The sequence below is a fragment of the Macaca thibetana genome, chromosome 13 (genome assembly GCF_024542745.1).
Source record: "Macaca thibetana thibetana isolate TM-01 chromosome 13, ASM2454274v1, whole genome shotgun sequence".
NCBI lineage: Eukaryota > Metazoa > Chordata > Mammalia > Primates > Cercopithecidae > Macaca > Macaca thibetana.
The window spans coordinates 15955773-15981607 of NC_065590.1; the positions used below are offsets into that span (position 1 = coordinate 15955773).

Sequence of the window (25835 nt, forward strand, 5' to 3'; positions counted from 1 at the left end):
GTGGCTCAGTTCAGCTACACATCAAAGTCAGTGGTGGGGGGTGGTGGCAGTGAGAAGAAGAATGCTCAAAGAAATGAAAACTATTTTATTAATAAGGTTTGCAGTTCAAAAAAGGGCTGAGCACCAATATCTAGAAGAGAGAGTGGAATATAGTGAGGTAGGTAATTGCCAGAACAGCAATTTCTACCTAAAGTTAGAGAGGATCCAAACCAAAACAAAAACCGAATGAAATCTCTTATTTAATGAAGACCCACGGTTCTGGCAAAGTGAGATCACCTGAACCTGGAAATTAAAATAGGAGTGTTAAATGAGAATAACCAGCAACAAAAGATTTCTTAAAAGGACTACTTAAGGCTTTAAACTTAAGTGGCACATTAAAATTAATTACTTAGCATCATAGTAAGGTAGAAGAACACAAAGCTCTTGAATCAGAAAGATCTGTGTTCAAATTCTGCTTCCCAATGTACTACCTATATGAATATGAACAAATTATGCCATCCCTCTAACATTGTTTCCTTCTCTACAAAACGGGATGAATTAATCACCCTTACCACTGCAGAGTTGTTTAAGGATTGAGACAAAGTTAAGTAATTACCTATCATTGTACCACCTAGTAGATAGCCCTCAATGAAAGCTTCCTTTCCCTTCGTGACTTACCTAACTATACATATCTGAATAAAATTACTACGCTGGACTACAAATACTTCCACAGAAATGAACTGGGAAAGGTTATAAATCCAAGGAGAAGGGATTCTAAGTGGAAATTTCTCTTATTTTCCTTCAGAAGATAACAATGAAAAATTATCTGGAACAGGTTTAAAAAAAAAGGAAAGGAAGCTGGAATAAACCAAGTTTGGAGTCTGTTCCTGAAGATATTTGTACTTTAGTCCATCTCTACGCAACACACAGCAGCAGTCTGCATGAACACCTCTCATATTCTCAAAGTCTCCCCAAGGCAACACTAAAACATAAAATGGAGTATGACATCTAGTGATCACAGGGATTATGGTGACAATAGATGTTAATGATGATTCAAAGTAACCAAGTAAAGGATAAATCAGCAACTGTCTGGTAAAACAGAAAGGCATGCCATGTATTTTATTTACAAAGAGTTCCTTCAAAATGTTTCCAACAAATTGGTTTTTGATAAGAAAATATTTGCTAATTATTAATTATCTGCCCCCATCCAATGCAAGATGGAAGAAGTAGTGCTGAACATTAATCTAGAAAATTAAGAATTTTTAAATATATCCATAAGCTTGTATGTTTGACATCATGAAGAAAACCACACTATTCCTAAAATATATTATACTTTATGTCATAAGCAGAGACAGACTATTGCGTGAATAAACCAAACTGTGAATTAACTTGCCATAGCTTTTTTTGAGACACTTTAAAAGTTATTCTTTTTATATTTCATTTACTCTCTTGGGTATCTAAGCTAGAATTGATTTACTTTCAGACCCACTCCTTAAAACTCACTCTTGGGAGCTCTGTGTGGAATTGGGCCCCTCTTCTTCTGGTATTATGTTTTCAAACTGACAGGGATAAGAAAGAAAAACTTATCTGGGAACGAAAATTGGATCCAACATTTAACCTGTCAAAAAGTCTGGCAATGATGACTATATGTATTCTTGCTTAAATAGTCTATTAATCATTGAACAACAACAACAACAAGTGAGAATTTTTTTTTTTTTTTTTTTAAAGGAGTCTCGCTCTCTCACCCAGGCTGAGTGCAGCAGCGCAATCTCGGCTCATTGCAGCCTCCACCTCCTGGGTTCAAGCAATTCTCCTGCCTCAGCCTCCCGAGTAGCTGGGATTACAGGCACACACCACCACACCCAGCTAATTTTTGTATTTTTAGTAGAGATGGGATTTCACCATGTTAGCCAGGCTGGTCTTGAACTCCTGACCTCAGGTGATCCACCCTCGACCTCCCACAGTACTGGGATTACAGGCGTGAGCCACCACACCTGGCCTGAGAATATTTTTTCAAGTATGTCATTTAGGTGCAGTGGCTCATGCCTGTAATTCCAGCACTTCGGGAGAGTGAGGCCAGCAGATTCCTTGAAGTTGGGAGTTTGAGACCAGCCTGGTCAACATGGTGAAACCCCATCTCTACTAAAAAATACAAAATTAGCCGGGCATGGCGTTGTGGGCCTGTAGTCCCAGCTACTCGGGAGGCTGAGGCAGGGGAATAATTTGAACCCAGGAGGCAGAGGTTACAGTGAGCCAAAGATCCCACCACTGCACTCCAGCCTGGGTGACAGAGTTAAGATCCCGTCTCAAAAAGAAAAAAAATTTACTCTTAGTATCTAAATATTCATTTTCCAATTTAAGGTGTTTTACATAAAACTTGGAATGAAAATCTTTTTGTTTCACTTTATATGTTGAAATTTTCTCAATTAGATGAAGTATAAATGTACATTAATGCAAGAGGAAAATGTCACAATAATTATGAATGCTATTTATGTACAAAAGAAATTAACACTTTTCAAATAGGCAAATAGTGTAATAATATTGAGAGAGTTAGCTAATGAATTTAAGAAGAATATTAAATCCTTTTTCAGACAACAAATAATTATAAAACCTTTAATGAAAAATACAAAGCAGAATAGAAATTTTGTCATAATTTCAATTGTATTCAGTTGCATTACCAGTATTCATTATACTAAACAAAATCATTTCTAAAGACTATATTTAATTTTTATTTTATTCTATGAATTTTTTTCTTCCTTTTCTGAGACTCACTCAAAATCCATGAATCTTCTAAGAGAAAACCTTTTTTGAGGATTCTTCACTTTTTTTGTAGATAAATTAAAAGCAGAATGTTATAAACTCTACCACTTTAGAATTTTATGAGGAAAACCTCCAAAGTTATATACAACATAATCATTTTTGCTTGATATTATATACACACACATATATATAAACACAGACACATATAAAGACGTTAGAGGAAGAAAGTTCCTCCACCTATTTTGTATTCCACTAACTTTAGTGGAAAGTGACCCTCAATTTAGTGTCTGTATGTGCATTACAGCAATCACAGGAACAATTTAGCAACAGGCAGCACTGAGAAAATTATCGTTACTGCACTACAATGTCCTACTCTTAAAATAAGATTACTAATATTTCTAAGAATAAATTATAATAACTTCAGGGATAACATTTCATATCTTAACATATGCCAGAAGTTTACTCTATGATGATGATACTGACTTCTGCTCTAGCTTTAACAAATATTTGTTTTCACACTTGGCCATTTGGCAGTCAAAAAAGGGATATTTTGTGCACTAAATGTACAGCCAAAATACTTAGGTAATTCCTATATCAATTCATTATTTAATTCCATTTTCATGTGCTTATACAAAATATAATTTTAAAAGAGGATCTTATATATTCCAAGGATGTAGAAAACAACTCAAGGATGTAGAAAACAGCCTCCCTTATGGGTCTAACAGGGGATATCACAAAAACTCAACCCCACACAGAAGCACCAGTGATCTAATAACATTTTATTGTTAACTGCCAATAATCAAGAAAAATCCATGCAAGAAAGGTGTTAGTTCTTCTGATCTCTATGCATTTTCAATGAATTCCCTTCACAGGCTGAAAGTTGTACACAATAGAATTGCTTTCTACAGCTAAAAACTTACAGAGCTAAGTTAGCTAGACTTGATTTCATAGTCTCTTAAAATATAAAGATTATTAACATCCTTATACATTAAAATTTTAGTATTTTAAGATTTAGAAAAAGGTATATTTTAAGATTTAGACAAGTGTCACATAAGATGAATTTCTAATTAACTAAGATGAAATTGTCTGTGATTCAGTAATATCCAAAATAAAAAACATTTATAAATGCCCAAAATCCCAATCCAGCAACTGATACCAGAAGAACCATCATTATGAAGCAAGGGAAAGACGGCTGAAACTGAATGCCATAGATAGGTTGTGGTTCTCACCCAGGGCTTAGTCATCTTGGACAAGTTATTTGCCCTTCCAAGTCTGTTTCCTAAACTATAAAATGAATATATTAATATCTTCTCTGTCTATATGTACCAAATGAAGTTATAGAAATTATAAACTCTGATATATGTAAAATATTGAGTATCTGAGGGTTCCAAATCTAGGTTATTTTCATACCAACTGTATGAACAGACTGCAATTGATTTTTATGTAGTTTTATGCTTACTTTTAATGTTTACTCTCTTTAGAAACTACTTGGAACTTGGTTATTTATTTGCCACTCAAGAATGCGGGTATGATTTATGAAAGTGTATTAACAGTTATCTGTAGTATTAATGTTAAGCTAGAACTCAAATTACAAATAAAGCAAAACAAAACAAATACAAAATCATAACAGAGAAAGCTTGCTCTTTGCCAAGAATAATAATAATCTGCTGATTATTGTTAGTCACTCAATGACTACTGTCTTGATTGGTACACATCAGCAGCAGTCAAATAACACCTCCCAGAACCCAACCACCCAAAAAAAGATACTGGGAATAAGAATGTCCTCAGAAAGCTCAACTGTAAAACTAAAACATAAACCAGAACAGAGATTAGGAAGTCAAGCACAGAGGATCAAGTAAAAGATAGGACTAACTAAATTTAAGATACTAACATGCAATGAAAAGAAATATATCTACCAGAAATATGGAGGTGAGTAGTTCAGTCAGCAATGGAAGCAGTGAAAAAGGAAAGGTACAAAACACTATCATGTAAGCATTACCCAGGAGAAAGGATATCCTATAAAGCAGATTGATGTAAGCAACTGCTTGACAAGTATATTATGGAGCTGGGATTATCACTTTATCAGAGCTGATGCCATTTAAAACTTCTAGTCATTTATAATCAACTCCCTTGTTATCTCATGCTGAAATTTGGTTTTCCATTCAGCATTCTACATTGAAAGAATACACTCCCTGACGTAAATTTCTAGTCCTTATTTTACTTAAATAAACTGGCATTCTCTTGTGATGGGGATGTATATGCTCAGATAAGAGTGTGGGCTCTGGAGTCAGGTTACTTTGAGTTCCTACTGAGTGACTTTGTGATCTTGGGAAACTTACCAATCTGTTGTCTTGTTTCCTCATCTGTAGAAAAGGGGCCTAATAATAGGACCTATTTCCCAAGGTTGTTGTGAGGATTAAACAATTCATGTAAAGCACTTAAAACTGCACCTGTCATATAGCAAGTGCTAAACAAATGCTAGCCTTGTTATTATTTTTGAACATGAATTAACATTCCTGTGTATGATTGCTCTGACACTGATCAGTTTCTAAATCTGAAAAATTAAAGCAGGGCCACTGTGTTCCACAACTCTGGGGGCATCAATGCACAATAGAGTTTGCCGGCTGCTCTGAACTAAAGGCATGACCTGGTGAATTCAAGGTCACCCATCTGTGAGGTTCTTTTTCGCAGCCAATCTGTCCAGGCGAAAACTTGACTTAATACATAAGAGTCATAAACCTAAATGTCTATCCTAGGAAGGCAGATCCCCTAGATAAGTGAGGGACACCTTGAGTGGTGAGTTTGCCAAGAAACTATGAGTGATAAGACTGTGGAGGGCAGAGCACAAGTCAAGCCTTAAATGCTTTCAAATACAGATATTTTAAAACACTCTGTCAGGCAAAAACAGTATAGGCAGATTTTAAGCCTGAAGCCCACCAGTGTGCAAACCCTGCAGCACCCTTTCATTCAAACTTTAAAATATTTTAACTTAGAATAAGGTATATCCTGTGACCTATTTTTAACCTTAATTTTTCTTTACTGCTCTGTGACTATCCCTTCTTTTCTTCTCCCTTGGTTTCCAAAAACTTCTGTGCTCTTCTCCATACCTCTTGACATACATACTTGGAGTGGTATCATTCATTTCAACTAACATTTCAATCAGCTAAAAATTCCAGATATTTATATCCAACTCTATCAATGCTAAGAAATACCTCATGAATTTTGCCTGTCTACTTCCTCATTGCCAATGCCTTTGGTTAAGTCCTCATCTGATTTCCAGATGTTTACAATAGATTTGGCTCATTCTATTCTCTCATTGTCCACAGCCAGCCACCAGCAAATCCTATTGGTTCTAACACCAATTAAACCATATCCAGAATCCAACCATTTTCACCTAAACCATCATCATCTGTTACCTAAATTACCACAGCAGTTCCTTTTACTACTCATTTACCGCATTTACCATACTACTCATTTACCATATACCATAGAGGATCCTGTCCCTCCTATGGTCAATCCCCCAGTGGCTCCCAGGTCACTCAAGAGTGAAACCCAAGGTCCACACAATGGCTTACAAGGCCCTATACAATTGCCTATTACCCCTCTAATTTATTCTCTTATTACTCTCCCCCTTGCTCATTCTTTTCTCTGGCCACATCCCTTGTGTTTTCCTCAATCAAATCAGGCTCATTCCTGGCCCAGGCTTTCTCTACCTCCCACTCCCTTTATTTGGATGCTCTTTCCTCAAATACCTTGGGTCTGGATTGTTATATCAGGGTTCTTTGCTCAAATGTTACTCTTTCACAAGTGCTTCCCTAAACACCCTCCCCACATCCACTTGACTCCCCATCTCCCTTTCTGCTTTATCACCATCTAACACATCTGTTTTTCACATTTATTTTCTGTCTCTCCCAAGAAAACGTAAGTTTCATTACAGCAAGAATTTTTTTTTCTTCATTGCTGTATTCCTAATCCTAGAACAATATGCATTAAGCTTCATGTTTAATGAAAATGACTGAAAAGCTTCCTAACTTGTCTTCCTTCTACTGATTTCCCCTTCTGTAGTCCATGTCTTCCTATCCCCCAGGTAGTATACCAAAAAATGCATCTGATCATTCTCCTGCTTAAAGGACTTTGATGGGATCCCCACATCCTTCAGGGTCTGGCTGCAAATTTAATCCGTTTCCCCATTCCCCAAAATAGTTGTACACTCTCCACATACTAACACTTTTATCATCCCTGAACCTACTTGTGCCATTTCTCCAAGCTTTTTGTGTATCTCTGCATTTACTTGGCCCAAGTTTTATTCATCCTCCAGGTCTAGCTATGCCATGATGTCTCCCAGAAGCCTTCATCTGTACCCCCACAACACTCAGTTCAGGACTCCATTATAGTACTTGTGCTATAACTATGTATTTACCAATCTGTTTCTGCAACTAGATTATAAGATCCCAGAGAGCAAGTTCATGATGTTGTGTACAGAGATGTTTTGCCAGTGCTTAACACTATACTTAGCAGAGAGGAAACACTGTAAGTCTTAAGAATGAAAATGTAATAAATGAAATTTTAAAATGAATGAAATAATTTCTTTATGAGAGGTTGGGGGAAAAAAAGAGTCTTCCTAAGAGTAAGAGTGCTTTCCAACATCAAACCTGAGACCTGATAGGAGTTTTTACATTTGCTAAAGAAAAATTTCCTTTAGTAATTTCAACAATAATTAAATTAGTGGATTCAGGAGTCAAAAAGTTTTGAGTTAATGGCTAGTCAGGAAAGGTATTTACTCCACGGAACATACTAATTTACAAACCAGATATTGTGTGAAGCAAAAAGTGTACTCTGATCTGAGAAAAGGCATCTGCAATTTTTTAAACTAAAATTGATTTTTTAAAGAGGGAAGGAAAATTGAAAATGATCTAATGCAACTACTCCATTTCACAAGTGAAAAAAATCATGAAAAGGGGAAGAGCTTTAACCAACTTAGAAGATTAGGATCAGAACCAAGGTTTTATTCAAAATGAAGGGCTCTCTCTCAAACATAACACATTACAATTCCAAGCTACTCAAGAATCAAAGCCCAGAACTTATTCCATTACTTTGCTGTGCAAACTTAATGAAGAGGGAAAACAATATCCAAGTAGGAAAATAATATTGCAAGAGTGAAAATAATAATACCTGGGTTCTTATCTAGGTTGTATTTGTGAGTTCTCAGACAATTCACTGAACCTTGTAATACTACCTTAATTAACTACTACATGGGATTAATGTGAGAATCAAATGAAAGCCCTGTTGCAAATGAAAAGTATAATCACCTTTCCATCCTCATCCCTTCAGATTCTCCAGTGCAGTCTCTTAGCAAGTTTTCAATCTATATTGGGGGGGTGGGGGGGCATAAACCACTTGCAATTCTGACTAGCTGGAGTTTTGTTGTTCTTGTTGTACAGGACACAAGCAGCGAGGGCAGGGTGGGGAGGTTGTTCATATATTATAAATCTCCTCCCAAAGGAGAGTATTATTCATACCACCTATCAATCAAAGACTCTTTGAGACTTACAAGCTCTTAGATGGTTCATGTTAAAAAATTATCTTTTTCCCCAGTACATTCCCTATAAAACCTTTTACCATTAGTATATTTCAGAAAATTCTGTAACAATTACTTGGGTTGCCGGGCGCGGTGGCTCAAGCCTGTAATCCCAGCACTTTGGGAGGCCGAGGCGGGCGGATCACAAGGTCAGGAGATCGAGACCACAGTGAAACCCCGTCTCTACTAAAAATACAAAAAAAAAAATTAGCCGGGCGCGGTGGCGGGCGCCTATAGTCCCAGCTACTCAGGAGGCTGAGGCAGGAGAATGGCGGGAACCCGGGAGGCGGAGCTTGCAGTGAGCCGAGATCGCGCCACTGCACTCCAGCCTGGGCAACAGCGTGAGACTCCGTCTCAAAAAAAAAAAAAAAAAAAAAAAAAAAAAAAACAATTACTTGGGTTATATTTATCTTTTCCTACTCTACTACAGATGTGTCCAAAGAAGGGACTCAGTGTTTCGTCTTCAGTTGTTGTTTGTGAATTGTTTTAATTGGGTGAACATCCAGCTGAAATATAAAACTAAGCGGTTGAAGTTGTGCCTGAGAGAACTGAATGAAAGAGAACTAAATGACAAGAGACCAGAATTATACCTCCCTCTGATTTCCCCCAACTCTTTCCTCTCCAAGTCTATTATCTATTTCTAAAGACCTTTAGAAGCTAGGCTCTAGGCTTATGCAAAAGTCCTCTACTATATTCTACATAGCCACAAATTTATTTACAAATATTTTTATATTAATAACATTTTATAAAATACAATGTTTTAACTCCAGGTGTGAAAATATTTAAAGGAAAGTACACTAAATGGATTTTTTTTAAAGTTATTCATTTGGCAAACAATCTTGTGCAAAATGTTCACTATATAACATGTACAAGGCCAGGCATGGTGGCTCACGCCTGTAATCCCAACACTCTGGGAGACTGAAATGGGAGGATGGCTGGAGCCCAAGAGTTCAAGACCAGCCTGGGCATATAGCAAGACTCTATTCTTTAAAGGAGAAAAAAACTATGCATTCTGTGAATTCCATTTACATTTAGAATCTCATTCTCACATAAACAGTAATATTTTAATTTGTATAAAATCAAAGCAATTGTAAATATAAATCATAGGCTTCGTTTTTTTTCCTGCACACACAATATGCCTTAATTTTTGAAAATGTTATAAAAAGAGTATCCTTGACTGGGTGCAGTGGCTCACGCCTGTAATCCCAGAACTTCGGGAGGCCAAGGATGGTGGATCATTTTAGGTCAGGAGTTCAAGACCAGCCTGCCCAACATGGTGAAACGCGGTCTCTACTAAAAATACAAAAACTTAGCCAGGTGTGGTGGCGGGTGCCCATATTCCCAGCTACTAGGCAGGCTGAGGCAGGAGAATGGCCTGAACCTGGGAGGCGGAGCTTGCAGTGAGCCGAGATCACCCCACTGCACTCTAGCCTGAGCAACACAGCGAGACTCCGTCTCAAAAAAAATAAAAATAAAAAATAGTAATAATCCTTGAGACAAAGCCTAGCTCCATACACCAAGTTTCATATCTTTTTCTCCACTTAATTCACAGAAACTTTTATAACAGCATAAAATAGCTATAACATGGCAAGATACAGTATTTTGGGACCCCGCAGATTAGTCTATTTTTTCCCCAAATTTCTTAAGAATTATCCAGGGAGCCTATGAAAAATACTCTAGAGATTCTGATTCAGTTGTTCTGGGCAGAACAAAAATTTACTCCCCAAAGTGATTCTGATGATTAACTAACATTGGGAAACACTGATCAAGTACAGCAGTTCTCAATTTGGCACATATTACAATTTCCTGGGGAGCTTTTAGAACTCTTAAAACCCAGGCGGAGGTCCAGACCAACAGAAATAGCAGCAATACTTAAAAAAAAAAGTTCCCCAGGGAAGGTTAGAACCATCGATCTGATCTTGGAGAATTTCTCCTGACTTCTAGTTCACTTTGTTTTTGATGTAGTTGTTTTGTTTTTCATGTGGGTTAACAAAAAAGTGTGAAAAAAAAATAAACCATCTCTTTCACCTCAGAACCAAGATGCCACTTAACAATGGCTAAGTTAAAGTGGAGCTGATTTTTTTGCTTCAGAAATCGCTGGAAAATACTCTTAGTCCTAATTTTAAATAAAAGACTAATCTTTAGCTCCTACTACCAAGCTATTAACATATCTTACAAATAATTATTTAAGGTTTTCTTTTTAACCTCTAAATCAGTATTTTAAAATTTCAAGCTATTTAAAAGGTCTGTCATCACAGTTCCTTACCAGCAAAATTATTTTGATACTTGAATTTGATGACATGGTTTTTTCATGATGTACAATACATAACTCCATATATTGAAGTTACATTGTGCACTAAGAGAGGGAAACAGATTTCCTTCTTCCATATAAAAAAAGGATTTTCGCTCCATTAGCAAAACCCCATCATTGGTTTGTCCATAGATACTCAAGAGTGGAAAACTTCTCAAGGTATTAGTCAACCCATTCTAAGAACATTCTTTTTAATAAAAAAGATAACGTTAAAAAAATCATTAAAAATATGCCAAGTGCAAGCTTATCATTTTTAAGAGTGCATTTTACTTTCTAAAAATCATTATACCTTTCATCGACGTGCCGTCTGGCAATCCACTTTTATTATTACAATACTGAAGTTGTTGAAATACCACTTTTATCCCTCCCAAGATTGCTAGGCATTTAGATATTTCAAATTTCAGCAGTGTCTGTGATTTTTCCTTCTGGGTTTTAAAAACGGGTTTAGGATGCTTTACCAAGCAGATCACATTACTACAGATCAAACTTCAGCAATGTATATAGTCTACAGTAAAATGTATATTTTTGATTACTTCTATTCACAAAGTAGTAACTGTGAGGTTCTAAATTTTCAAATTAATATTCTAAGTAAGAATCAGATGCAATGGATTTTGTTTCAGTAAGTTTAATGAATGAAAGCCCCCCTTTCTCATTATTAAAGATATATACGAACGAAAATTTGAATTATAACCAAAATTTAAGTATACTACAGTATACTTTGTCAATGTCCCCAAACTTGAGTGGAATCCAGAATGTGCCTCTTAAGGCACAGAGCAAAAAATAAAAAATCAGAATCTCAATTAAACATTCAAGTGATACACACCATCTAGAAAATTGGGCAAGCCTGAATAATCGATGGAGTTTTTCCGTTAGGGTAAAACTATGCTACACTAAGTTTCTGCAAAGCCTATTTTGTGTTAACATACTGAACTTGAAACTTGCCATCTCAAATTCCAAGGGGTAAGACTGTATACGACAGATGGCCTTTTGGTGCTGCTTAAAACTTCCCTGAAAACCAAACATGTTTATTTTTTAGAGGTGTTCTCGGCTCTCGGGAAGTAGTCAAATATTAAAACACCCGTTCCTGAAAATTCCTGGCTGGTCCTATCTGGCCGGGAGCACCGACCCTTGGACGGGAAGAGGCAGGACCGCAGCACCGAGCCGGGACGCTGAGAGCCGCCCGGCGCACACGGAGCCCGCCCGGGGGCGGGGGGCTCGCACGTGCCCAGCCGGGGGCGGGGCCGGCGCCGGCGAGCAGCGACCCCGGCTCGGGGAGGCGGGCGCGGCCGGGCCGACCTCCCCCGCGGCCGCGATCCAGCAGTTTACATAAGGGTGCGCGTCATGGAACTGACGGAGCCACACAGAGACGTCTAGGTCATGCAGGAGGCGCCCGGCCCCGGCCCGCTCCCGCCGCCCCAGACCCCTCCTCTCATCCGACAGAAAGACAGACAAGAAGGGTTCCCGACCTGTCGTGCCCTGCATGTTCAGAGTCTGTCATGTTTGGTCAAGAACGGGGCGGGGCTGGAGGGCAGGTCTGCGAGGCCGGCGGCGACGGGGCGCGGGGAAGACCCCTGCGCCGCCTGCGGGAACCTGCTCCCGGCCGCCGCCGACAGGTGACGAAGTGGTAAAAACTCACGGTTACTAGTGAGCGACACAGACACAGACTTTCCAGTCTATTAACAACCACGCCAGAGAGGTGGGGCTCTAACTGCAAACACTGGGCAACGGCCCCGCGCTGCCGGCGCTGCCGCTCTAGTCTCTATTCGCCGCCGGTGGCTGTGGCGTGGGAGCGGGCGGGCGGCGTGCAGCGACGCGGGGATTTGGACAGTGGCCGTAACGGTGATTTCTCCTCACCAACATGGCGGCACCCGAAACAGGCGGCTCGAGAAAATGGCGCCGGCCGCAACACCTTGCCCGGGACTAAAGGGCAAGAGAGATTCCTCCGCGAGCCGCGGCCCTTGCCCAGCCCGCCGGGGCCGAGCGCGTTGACCATTGGAGGAGACTGCCCGTCAATCACCTGCAGGGGCGGGTCTTCGCCCTTCTCCGTGCGGCGGCGGAGGCGGCAGCCTAGTGGCGGGGCCGGGCGGCGAGAGACGTGGCCGGATGGCTCTTCGAGTGTCTGCAGGAGGGGGAGGCGGCCCACGGGACCAACGAGGGCCACCAGCGCCTCAGCTCCCGGCCCAGTGCGGGCCGCGGTTTTTCCTGCCAGAGGCCCGCCGCCTGAGGAGTTCCAGACGCACCAAGCAAACGGGCCCCAAAACCATTAGCCGAGGCGGGCAGGGGTGGGATAACAAAGAACAAGGCGGCTGTAGAGTCCTTGAAATTTTTTGTTAAAACCTTTGTTCTTGCAATAATAGGGAAATGCGGTTTATCCTTCACAGTTGTAGCAGGTTTTTGTAACGTTTAGTGCTCAGAATCGTGTTTTAAGGAAAACAGCTCGCCCATGCAATGTTTTTTTTATATTTAGTGCTAAATTTACCCGTTATTACTTGAAATAGGAATAGCTATTGAAATAATTATATAAACGTTACTTTATTTCGTAATGTTAACGTAAAATGTATGCGAGTATTTTAGAAATAACCATTAGGCATGGTTTTTTTTTTGGGGGGGGGCAGATGGAGTCTCGCTCTGTCACCCATGCTGGAGTGTGGTGGTGGCGCTCTCCCCTCACTGCAACCTCTGCCTCCTGAGGTCAAGCAGTTTCCCTGCCTGAGCCTCCGTAGTAGCTGGGACTACAGGCACGCGCCACCACGACTGGCTAATTTTTGTATTTTTAGTAGAGATGAGGTTTCCCTATTTTGGCCAGGCTGGTCTCGAACTCCTGACCTCAGGTGATCTGCCTGCCTGGGTGTCCCAAAGTGCTGGGGTTACAGCCGTGAGCCACTGCGCACGGCTATGCATGACTTTTTTTTACACTTATGAACGTGACCTTACATTTTTAAATGACAAGTCAGTGTTTTGGCCCATTTAATATATTAAATGTCCTGAAGGAAAGTTCCTTGCTTTATACTACAATAGACTTAATGATTAATCCAAATATCTGACTTAATTTGTCTTTCCTTAATAATGCATTTTGCTAATGCATAAATGGAATGCATTCAGAAACAATTGCAATGAGTGGATTAAATTAGAAATGTAAAGTTTTTGATATTAACATATACATTGAAAATAAAGGCCGGACATGGTGGCTCACGCATGTAATCCCAGCACTTTGGGACACCGAGGCGGGCGGATGACCTGAGGTCGGGAGTTCGAGACCCGCCTGACCAACATGGAGAAACCCCGTCTCCACTAAAAATACAAAATTAGCTGGGCTTGGTGGTGCATGCCTGTAATCCCAGCTAATCGGGAGGTTGAGGCAAGAGAATCGCTTGAACCTGGGAGGAGGAGGTTGCAGTGAGCCGAGGTCCAGTCATTGCGCTCCAGCAACAAGAGTGAAACTCCATCTTAAAAAAAAAAAAAAAAAAAAAAAGTCGCGCTTTGTTTTTTTTCTTTTTTTTTTAGTTGAATACAGCCAGTGACAAGACCTGTACTTACAGCCACATTTTGCCATAATATGTTTCTAGGAAGCTTTCAAAAGATAGATCTGAAGAAACTATATTAGCATTTGGAGTTACATTAAAATCTCAGGACTTCGGTTTTATTGTAACTGTTTTAGTTAATTTAGGCCTTTCTGCAGCTCATTTGGGTAGCCGATTTCTTGAAGTTATCCAAAGGCCCTTGTGGTAAACAGTTGCTCTTCTTTCTTGCTCTTCTGTTTTCCCTGTCCCCTGTATCTGGAGGTCTGAGAATTTCTTTCAAACTTTCATTAAGGTGTTTGGTTTGTGATGGTGTGTAGGACAGTGCAGTTCTCTCTGGATGAAAAGCCTCCTTTTCTAATTGTTGGCATGTGCCACTTAAGTTTGATGATAAAATTTGTCATCAGGCCTTGGTCTTTTTCTCTAGGTAACAAAGGGGAGGTGTGTGTGGGTGAGCTTTGAGGGGCAGTGCTCCTTTGAGGCTGTGGGTTTGTAGAATCTAGAAGTGCTTAGACATCCATGACACCTTGTCTTTAATTGCCTCAGGGAGCAATGTAGGTATCAAAGAGATTACACTAATTTTAAACCTAACGGATTTTACCTAATAATGACATATGGATCATGAGAACCACAGAATTCTTGTTACTTAATGACCTTGTCAAAACCTCAGCAAAAAGAGACCACCAGACTGTAGTGAGGCTTGTAGCAGCATAAGGTCGTGTTCCTAGGATGACTACAGATCTCTCCCCAGGCCTCTCAGTTAAATGTCTCCCAGAGAAAACTCAACACTGCCCACCTGGCTGTAGGCCCTTGACCCCCTTTCTTGGAGCATTTACAAAAAAAGAGCTTACAATTGTGAGTCCTTCCTCTGTCCCCTTGACATGTATGTGTTCTCTCCTACAATTCAGGAGTATCTAAGGACCTGAAAGCCATTCCTTTGAAGTTTAATCATCTGGAAGGTTACTGTCTCCCATTCTTGGTGGGAGGGTAGAATCCTGACTTCAGTGATAATCGCCGGCTAGCTGACACAGCTGGTCTAATCACTTTTATACTGACTGACTTTGAAATTTTTTGCATGCATTCTGGCTCTTTCACCCTCCCTTATTCTCTCTGTAAGCTGCTCAATTACCTCTACATTGAAATGGAACGCTGCTCTTTCCCCTACTATTAGTAATTACTGAATAAAATTGTTTTTCACCACTTTAATGTCCAGTTTTATTTATCTTTGACAACCTTCCCCACCCCCTACGCACACAAAAATTGTAATGGACATAAAGGTACCAACACTTTATTTTGCTAAATAAATTAAACATATTAAACATCTTATGGTTATTTCATAAAAGACATTTTAACATCAAAAAAGTAGAAAGGATATCATTATTTTTGTTTCTTGGTTTTTGTTGTTGTTTGTTTGTTTTGAGACAGAGTTTCACGTTGTCACCGGCTGGAGTGTAGTGGCACCATCTCAGCTCACTGCAACCTCTGCCTTCTGGGTTCAAGCAATTCTCATGCCTCAGCCTCTGAGTAGTAGCTAGGATTACAGGCACACACCATCATGCTCGCTAATTTTCGTATTTTTAATAGAGATGGTGGTTTCTGCCATGTTGGCCAAGCTGGTTTCTATCTCCTGACCTTGAGTGATTCATCCGCCTCGGCCTCCCAAAGTGCTGGGATTACAGGCATGAGCCACTGTGCCTGGCCAAGGATATACTTTAAAAAGCCAATTAATCCACCCTGAATTCCTTTACATTTAGTGTAAGAAAAATTCCTTTTATTGCCCGCGTTTTGTCCCAGATGGTAAGAATAAGCCCTGGTATCCCAAGGCTCCCAATATTGGCACAAATTACAGTGCAACAAAGTGACACAGGAGCTGCGGACCACTAGACATTCAGAGACTGGTCAGGCTTGGGACAAAGACATCTCCTAGGTGATCATCCTAGCTGGAGGATTAGGGGGACTTTTCCCCATCCTTCCTGGTAGCTTATACAAACCCTAAATGTGTATGTGGCCCTAGGCAGGGGGAGGGAGCCCCAGTTACAACTATTTTCTGCCTACCTACCAAAATAGGGGCTTAGAGGCAGAATTAATTTGGCAGGAATAATTCCCTGTACAGTACACATTGAGGTTACGAATGAATACTTGCATTATTCACTGGAAAGTTTTTTAACACACACACATACCCTAAAAATACAAGCATCTGAACAGTAGCCACGTCTTTGAAAAGGTGATTTTATTTTAAAATAGAGTCTCACTCTGTCACCCAGGCGGAGTGCAGTGGCATGATCTCGGCTCACTGCAACCTCCACCTCCTGAGCTCAAGTGATTCTCCTGTCTCAGCCTCCTGAGTAGCTGGGCCTACAGGCGTACACCACCACACCCGGCTAATTTTTGTATTTTGTAGAGACGGGGTTTCACCATGTTGGCCAGGCTGGTCTCTAACTCCTGACCTCAGATGATCCACCCGCTTGGGCCTTCCAAAGTGCTGGGATTACAGGTGTGAACCACAGCACCTGGCCTGAAAAAGTATTTTTAAAATGTTGCCTCCAATTCTTTTGTAGCTCGTAAGCACGATGATTAGATTTTCAAAAGCACGTGTGAGATGTGCCACCTCAAGCCTTGTTATGACCTCAGCACATCCAGATGTGCTGGAGTGCAGTGGCACAACTATAGTGTTTAGTGGTCTGTGACACCTTGTCTTTAATTGCCTCAGTTAAGGAGGAGTGCATGTATTGCCGATATCACACTAGATAATACAAGAACTAGAACTGCAGCCTTCTACCTCAGCCACCACCATCACCTGCTGTCCATACCCCCCACATATCCCCACCGCCCCAAGTAGCTGGGACCACTGGTACACTCTATCATATCTGGCTTATTTTTTGTAGAGGCGAGGTCTTACTCTGTGCCCAGGCTGGCTAATTTATTTGTATTTTTGTAGAGACAGGGTCTCACTGTGTTATTTAGGACTCATTTCTCTTCATACAATTTCGTAAGTTTTTCCTATGTCTTTATTTTTGTAGAGACAGGGGTTCACTGTGTTGCCCAGGCTGGTCTTGAACTCCCAGCCTCAAGCAATCCTCCAGCCTCAGCCTTCCAAAGTGCTAGCAATACAGGATTGAGCCACCACACATGGCCTTAAGTTTTAATATACAGTTTAGAAGTAGTCATTTAGAATTTATAATTTGCTACAACATTTAGAGTTATCAAGTTCCGTAAAGAAAACGAGATTTTTATCAGCATTGCCTTGAATCGATAGACCAATTTTGAAAGAACTGACAATTGCTTAGTTATGTCTTACATTTTATGAATATGTAATATCTCTCCATTTATTTAGGACTCCTATCTCTTAATACAATGTTGAAATTTTTCCTATGTGTCTTTCATTTATATAAATATCTTGCATCTTTTATAGATTTATTCTTAAGTATTTTGTATTTGTATTTGTTTTCTGTTGCTGCATAACAAGTTACCACACACCTAGTGTTTTATTTCTTCCTTTCCAATCCTTAGACTCCAGTTTCTTTTTCTGCCCTGGCTAGGATCTCCAGCACTAGGACATTCAATCCTGTGTTAAATAGAAGTGGTTTTATTGGATATCCTTGTCTTGTTTCCCCAGATGACTATAAAGTTTTCCCATTTAGGCTGATATCTGGAGATTTTATATACAGTTGTCCCTCAGCATACATGGGGGATTGGTACAAAGACCCCTGCATGTACCAAAATCCATGCATATTATATGAAACTCTATTGGCAACTCTACTATATGAAAAGTGGGTCCTTTATATACGCTGCTTTCTGCACCCCTACGCTACTCCCAAGTCTGGTTGAAACAAATTCTCATATAAGTGAATCCTTGGTTTTTTCCCCTAAGAATTCACCTTTTACTATAGGTCATAATTTTTCACTCTTATTTTTATTGTCTCTTTCATCAATTTCACTCAATCATATTATATCTTTATTCCTGCTTTCTTTTTGGTTATTTTATTTTTAACTTCTTCATTCATTAATTTTGATGCATCTTTTCTATTATAAGTATTTATGGCTATAAATGTCTCTTGAAGAACTCCTTTAGCTGAATCCTATAAGTTTTAACATGTGGTATTTTTATTTTCGTTCGGTTATTTTACAATTTTTATTATAATTTATTCTTTAACCTATGAGTTACTTAGAAGTGTTCTAGCTTCACATTAGAAGTACTTCTAGCTTCACTGCCATGAGGTCATAAGTTTTGGTCTGTATAACACCCATTCTTTACAATTTTGAGGTTTTGTGTATAAGATTCATTTTTGTAAATGTTCCATTTGGGCTTCAAAAATGTAAATTCTCTCATTGTTAAATGCAGAACTCTATATATGTCCAGTAGGTCAAGATTATTCATTGTAAAGTTCTTATTTTCTATATCCTTGCAGATTTTTCTTCGTCTGTTTGATAAAACAATCAAGTAAAGTAATTTAAATCCCTCACAATGATGTATTTCTCCACTTCTTTTACAGTTATATCACATAGTCTTCATTTATTACAAGGACATTGTACATAAGTGTCTAAAGTTGTTTTCCCTTCCTAGTAAGTTATTTAGTAACTTTCTCCTTTTCTAATGATGCTGTTTTTCCTAAAGTCTTTTAAATCTTTTTTTAATATTCATATAGCTATAAAATCTTTCTTAGTTTCTGTCTAATGAGCCTTTTTTTTTTTTTTCATTGTTCTTTCAGCATTTCACAAGCTCAAGGCTCTGTACTACCCTGATTTTTGTCTGGAGGACACCAATATAAAATGTGGGTCACTGTCTGTCCAAGGCAGTGGTGAGGGAAACAAGGGTACAATTGGAACTGTTTCTTTTCTAATTTCTCCTCTCACAACCTTCCCAGGCTGCTTCCTGCCCCAGGCCCAAGACACCAACTGTTATGGTTTGAGTGTGACCCCCAAAATTCATGTGTTGGGAACTTAATCCTCAATGCAACAGTATTGAAAGGGGGGCCAAATGGGAGGTGCAGAGGTCACGAGGGGTTTGCCCTCATGAACGGATTCATGCTGCCATAAAAAAGGGCTTGCAGGAGTTGTTTCTCTCTCTTCTGCAGTTCCACCATGTGAGGACATGGTGCTCTTCCCTTTCTTGCCCTTCCGTCTTCCACCAGTGGGGACACAACAAGAAGGCCCTCACCAGGCCACATGGCAGTGCCTTGATCTTGGACTTCCCAGCCTCCAGAACTGTTGTTCAGAATTGTTGTTTCTAAGTCAACTAGTCTCAGGTATTTTGTTATAGCAGCACAAAACATACTAAGACACCAACCCATAGACATCAGTTTAAAACAGCACCTAGTCCCACAAACTCCACCATCACTATTGCATCTCCAGACATTTTTCACAAATTTCTCTGTTACTTGTTACTTTGTTAACATTTTATCATATTTATTACACTATTAGCTATCTATTCTTTCCTTTATCCATCCATCAGCCGATTGTATCCTTAGACACAGTTCAAAGTAAGTTGCAGACTTCACTGGTTTTAGCCTGTTTGGGCCACCATAACAAATTTTCATAGACTGGTGGTTTATAAACAACAGAAATTTATTTCTCACAGTTCTTGAGGCTAGAAAGTACAAGATCGAGGTGCCAGAAGATTTGGTCTGCTTCCTGATTCACAGATGGCTGTCTTCTCACTGCGTCTTTACATGGTGGAATCGGCAAGGGAACCCTCTGGGTTCTCTTTTATGGGGCACTAATCTCATTCAAGAGGGCTCCAACCTCATGACCTAATCACCACCCAGAGGCCTCATCTTCAAATACCATCACATTGGGGATTACGTTTCAATGTATGGAATTTCAAATTTTCAACATAAATTTGGGGGGAACACAAACATTCCATTTATAGCACCTTCTGAACACTTCAGCATACAAATCATTAATTAGAATGTAATATTTTTTACACTACCATTTTAAGGTAAATTTTACATACAATGAGGTACAGAATCTTGAGAAAACAATTTGATGAGTTCTGAAAAATGCAGGAAATACATACACCTGCGTCACCCAAATCCTTATGAAAACATAAAACATGACTATACCCTAGAAATTTCCCTCCACCCCTGCCCATTCAATCCTCATCTGCATCCAGAGGCAACCATTCCTCTGACTTTTTTCACTATAAATTAGTTTTGCCTGATTTAAAACATGGTTATGATTTATAAATAGAATAAATGCTGTTTTATATAAGGCTTTTTTCACTCAGAAAAATGACTTTCTTCATTTATTTTTTATGCTAAAAATTGCCTTTTTTTCAGTTTTTGTATCTCTTGCTTTTTCAAAATCTTAGAGGGAAAACATTCAGTCATATGAAGTATGCTATTAGCCATAGTTTTTGACATGCCCTTATCAGATGGGAAATCTATTTTTTTGTTTTGGAGGGTTTTTTTTGTTATTTATTATTGATTTCTTTTTTAATTCCACCATAGTTAGACAACATACTTATATTATATCAATTCTATTACATTTGTTAAGGTTTATCTGTTAAGGAAATCTTTCTGTTAAGGAAATCTATCTATTCCTAATTTGCTGAATTGATGTTGGATATTGTCAAATAATTTTCTGCATCAGTTGATGAGATCATATAGATTTTCTTGTTTTGACTCCTAACATGTTGGATTGCACTGATGGATTTTCAAGTAGCAAACCACCTTATATTTCTGATATGAACTCCACTTACTTGTTGCATATTATTCTTTTTATATTGTTGGATTTGATTTTAAACAGTTAAGGATTTAAAAATCTATGTTCAAGAGGGATATTGGTCTGCAGTTTTCTTTCTTTGTTTTTGACTGTTTTTGGAATTGGGTTAATGCATGCCTAATAAAATAATTTGGAAAGTGTTCCTTTCTTTTCTGTTTTCTGCATGACAGCATATAAAACTGGTATTTCTTCCTTAAATGTTTGGTAGAATTCTCCAGAAAAACAATCTGGGGCTTGAGATTTCTTATTTTAGAAGGTTTTAAGCTATGAATTTAATTTCTTCAATAGTTACTGTTCTGTTAGATTGTATACTTTACTTTAGATGAGTTTACATGGTTTGTAGTTTGTGAGGATTTGGCCTTTTAATCTAAGAGTGTTTCATAAAATTGACTTATGGTTTTTGTTTTTGTTTTTTTATCAGTACAGTCTGTACTGAAATATCCTCTTTCATGTCTGATTGGTAATTTGTATCTTTTCTCCTTTTTCTTTTCAGTTTTGCTAGTGATTTATCAATTATCTGTTCAAATCATTAGATTTTGGTTTAACTATCGTTTTTCTGCTCTTACCTTTCATTGATTTCTGCCTTTATCTTTAATGTATCATTCTTTCTGCTTGTTTTTTCTAATTTCTGAAGGTAGAAGTTTATTTATTTGAGATCTTTTAAGTATTCAGAGCTCTAAAATTCCTATAAACACTGCTTTAGCAGTATCTCACAAATTTTGCTATGTTGCATTTTCACATTCATTCAGCTCAAAATATTTTTTCTTTCTTTCTTTCCTTCTTTCTTTCTCTCTCTCTCTCTCTCTCTCTTTCTTTCTTTTTTTTTTTTTTTTTTTTTTTTGAGACGGAGTCTCGCTCTGTCGCCCAGGCTGGAGTGCAGTGGCCAGATCTCAGCTCACTGCAAGCTCCGCCTCCCGGGTTCCCGCCATTCTCCTGCCTCAGCCTCCCGAGTAGCTGGGACCACAGGCGCCGCCACCTCGCCCGGCTAATTTTTTGTGTTTTTAGTAGAGACGGGGTTTCGCCGTGTTAGCCAGGATGGTCTCGATCTCCTGACCTTGTGATCCGCCCGTCTCGGCCTCCCAAAGGGCTGGGATTACAGGCTTGAGCCACCGCGCCCGGCCTCTCTCTCTTTGTTTCTTTCTTTCTTTTCTTTCTTTTCTTTCTTTTCTTTCCTTTCTTTCCTTTCTTTCCTTTCTTTCCTTTCTTTCCTTTCTTTCCTTTCTTTCCTTTCTTTCCTTTCTTTCCTTTCTTTCTTTCTTTCTTTCTTTCTTTCTTTCTTTCTCGCTATCTTGCTTTCTTTCCTTTTTTTTTTTTTTTTTTGAGACGGGGTCTTGCTCTTTCTCCCAGTCTGGAGTACAGTGGCGCAATCTTGGCTCACTGCAACTTCCTCCTCCCTGGTTCAAGCAATTCTCCTGCCTCAGCCTCCCGAGTACCTGGGATTACAGGCACGTGCCACCACACCCAGCTAATTTTTGGTAAAGACAGGGTTTCACCATATTGGCCAGGCTGGTCTCAAACTCCTGACCTCAAGTGATCCACCTGCCTTAGCCTCCCAAAGTGCTGGGATTACAGGTGTGAGCCACCACACCTGGCCTCAGTTCAAGGTATTTTCTAATTCACTTCGTGAATTCTCCTTTGACCTATGGAATTTTTAGAGGTATGTTGTTTAATTTCTAAGTATTTGGAGGTGGTTGTTGTTGTTGTTATTTATTATTGATTTCTTATTCAATTCCATTATGGTTAGCGAATATACTCTGTATTATCTCAATACTATTACATTTGTTAAAGTTTATTTTATAACCCAGTTTATGATTTATCTTGGTGAATTTTCCATGTGCTTTGGATATTTGTGCATACCTATTTAGGACCATTATGACTTTATGGTGAATTTACCTTTTTGTAGTTACATAACATCTATATTTATCTCTGCTAATTTTTTACTCTAAGGTCCACTTTGATAGTCACTTTGGCTTTCTTTGGTTTAGTGTTTCTTAGTATGTATTTTGCCAGCCTTTATTTTTAACTTACCCATATCATGTTTAAAGTGAGTTTCTTGCCAGGGGTGGAGGTTCACACCTGTAATCCTAGCACTTTGGGAGGTTGAGGTGGGAGGATCACTTGAGCTCAGGAGTTTGAGACCAGCCTGGTTAATATGGTGAAACCTCATCTCTACTAAAAATACAAACTTAGGCGGGCATGGCGGAGTGCGCCTGAAATCCCAGCTACTCAGGAGGCTGAAACAGGAGAATCCCTTGAACTTGAGAGGTAGAGGTTGCAGTGAGCTGAAATTGTACCACTGCACTCCAGCCTGGGTGACAAGAGCGAAACTCCATCTCAAAAAAATAAATAAATAAAATAAAATAAAATAAAGTAAAATAAAATGAGTTTCTTGTGGAGAACACATAGCTGGATCATATTTATCCATTCTGACAACCCCTTTGTTTTATTTGGTAAATTTATCCCACTTGCATTCAATGTACCTATTAATATGTTTGATTTTAAGTCTATCTTTAACATTTTTTCTATTCATTCTCTTGGTGCTCTTCTATTTTTTTCTTTTCTGCTTTAACATTTTGGGATATTCCATATTTGATTTATTTATTGTGTCTTTGAATATTCATTGAGTTTTTAATTTTAGTTTTTATATTTTTCAGTTCTCAAAATTCCATTTGGTTCTTCTTTATGTCTTCTCTTTTTTTTACTGAGATGCTCTACTTTTTCCATTTGTTTCAAGGGCATTTAGTGTAGCATTTTTATAAAGAGCTGTTTCGAAGTCTGTCAGATAATTCCAACATATAAGTCATCACAGCCTTGGCATTTGTTGATTGTCTTTTCCCAGGCAATTTGAGATTTTCCTGGTTCTTCGTATGCCAAATAAATTTGAATTGTATCCTGGAGAGTAGAAATAATCATATGCTATAAAGCCTCTGGATCTTAGTTAAATCTTATGCAGAATGTTTATGTTTTTGTTTTTATAGGTAATAGACCTGGTTAGGTTCAGGCCTCGATTTCTACCCACTGCGATTCCAGTGCCTGTTCAACTGAATGCCTCTGCAATGCTATTTGAATCTTAGATCTGTACTACCAGAGACCAGTCAGGACATGGATGAATTATGTCTATTCAACTCTCAAAAGTCTTTGGCATGCCAACTATGATCACATCCATGCATGCACAACTCAGTGGTAAGCCCAGGGGTTCAGAAATTTATGATGTCACTTTTCTAGGCCCCTTCTTCATTATGGTCTCCTAGAAATTTTTCAGGTCCCTGGAGCTTTAGTTTTTGGTTGTCCAACCAGAAAGCTTGAGCTTCAGTTAGCCCCACTTCTGCACATGTTTGCAGTTGTACCTATGTCTGGGCTTAGTGGCAGGAGGACCACAGAAAAAAGAAAATTAAAAACTTAACACTATTTCAGTGGTACTTTGAATTCTCATCTTCATCACCAATATGCCTCCTTTAATTATTTTCTAGAGTCTTCAAACAATTCCATGCATCCTATCTAGGTAAACCTATATTCAGGGGATATAGTGTGCTTTTACTATGTTACCCAGAACCAGAAATCCCAATATATATAAATTTTAACCACCAAATACCTTAGTAATATTATTCTATTCACTAAATATTTACTTAGAATGATCAGTTTCTTCATTCTCCATTTTTTTTCTTATAACTCAAACCTTTCACCTGAGATTTGCTGCTATCAAATTCATTCTTTCTAATTTCTAAATTTATTCAGAATTCTCCTAATTTGCTCATAGTGACCTCTCTGTTTTTGTTTTCCTAAATATATCTTATAGATCACCTCCATTTTTGAATAATATAGTTTCAAGGTATAGAATTAATTCTAGTTTGGAAGTTTTATTTTCTTTCAATGTATTGAAGATACAATTTTATTGTCTTCTGGATTCCCTTGTTGCTGTTGTAAAGACAACTGGCAGTCTAATTGTCGTTATTCTGAAGGTAAACTTTTAAAACTTTTCTGTGGCTATTTTACATATTTTCTCTGCTTTTCTGTAGTTTCAGTATGGTGTGTCTTAGTCTGGATTTCTTTTAATTATCCTGCCTGGTATTTGTTTAATGTATTGATCTGTAAATTGGTGAGTTTCAACAATTTGGAAAAGTCTCAGCCTTTTCTTTTTTTTCTTTTTTTTTTTTTTTTTAGACAGAGTCTTGCTCTGTCACCCAGGCTGCAGTGCAGTGGCACAATCTTGGCTCACTGCAACCTCCACCTCCTAGGTTCAAGTGATTCTCCTGCCTCAGCCTCCCGAGTAGCTAAGATTACAGGTGTGAGCCCCCACGCCTGGCTATTTTGTATTTTTAGTAGAGACAGTGTTTCACCATGTTGGCCAGGCTGGTCTTGAACTCCTGACCTCAAGAGATCCACCCGTCTCGGTCCCCAACGTGCTGGGAATACAGGCGTGAACCACCACACCCGGCCAGTCTTTTCTTTTCAAATATGTCCTCCTCCTCATTCTTTTTTTCTTCTCTTCTTATAATTATTATTAGTTATATGTTAGACATTTAAATCTATTATTTATGTTTTTATAATAATCTCTTCTGTAACTTCCCTTTTTTGGGGTGGCAGTCTCTCTATGATGTACTCTGGATAATTTCTTCTGACTTATCTTCCAGTTCACAATTTTCTTTTAAACCCTGTCTACTCTATTAATGCCATCTTATTACTCAAAGTCTAATCGGATAATCAGAATCACTAGAAGGAAAATAGATAGATAGATAGATAGATAGATAGATAGATAGATAGATAGATAGATAGATAGATAGATAGATAGATAGAGTACAGATGATAGCTAGCTAGATTTACAGGGATTTGACCTTATGCAATTATGGGAGCTGTTTAAAACAGTCTGTAAAGATCTTGTCTGATATTGGAGCTTCAGAGCTACAAGGTGGGGCCAGGCACAGTGGCTTATGCCTGTAATCCCAGTATTTTGGGAGGATGAGGTAGG

General features: G+C 38.8%; 1 protein-coding gene and 1 pseudogene across 1 annotated transcript in view; one reads left to right on the forward strand and one right to left on the reverse strand.

The window, feature by feature from the left end:
* The window catches only part of ZC3H6 (zinc finger CCCH-type containing 6), a 155719-nt gene that overhangs the window by 51127 nt on the left and 78757 nt on the right, over window positions 1-25835 (reverse strand). The window contains exon 2 of the mRNA XM_050753001.1: window positions 12095-12236. Within this exon, the coding sequence (XP_050608958.1) occupies window positions 12095-12126 (32 nt within the window). The 5' untranslated portion in view covers window positions 12127-12236. The remainder of the gene's footprint in view (window positions 1-12094; window positions 12237-25835) is intronic.
* LOC126934577 (uncharacterized) lies at window positions 16693-16789 on the forward strand (annotated as a pseudogene).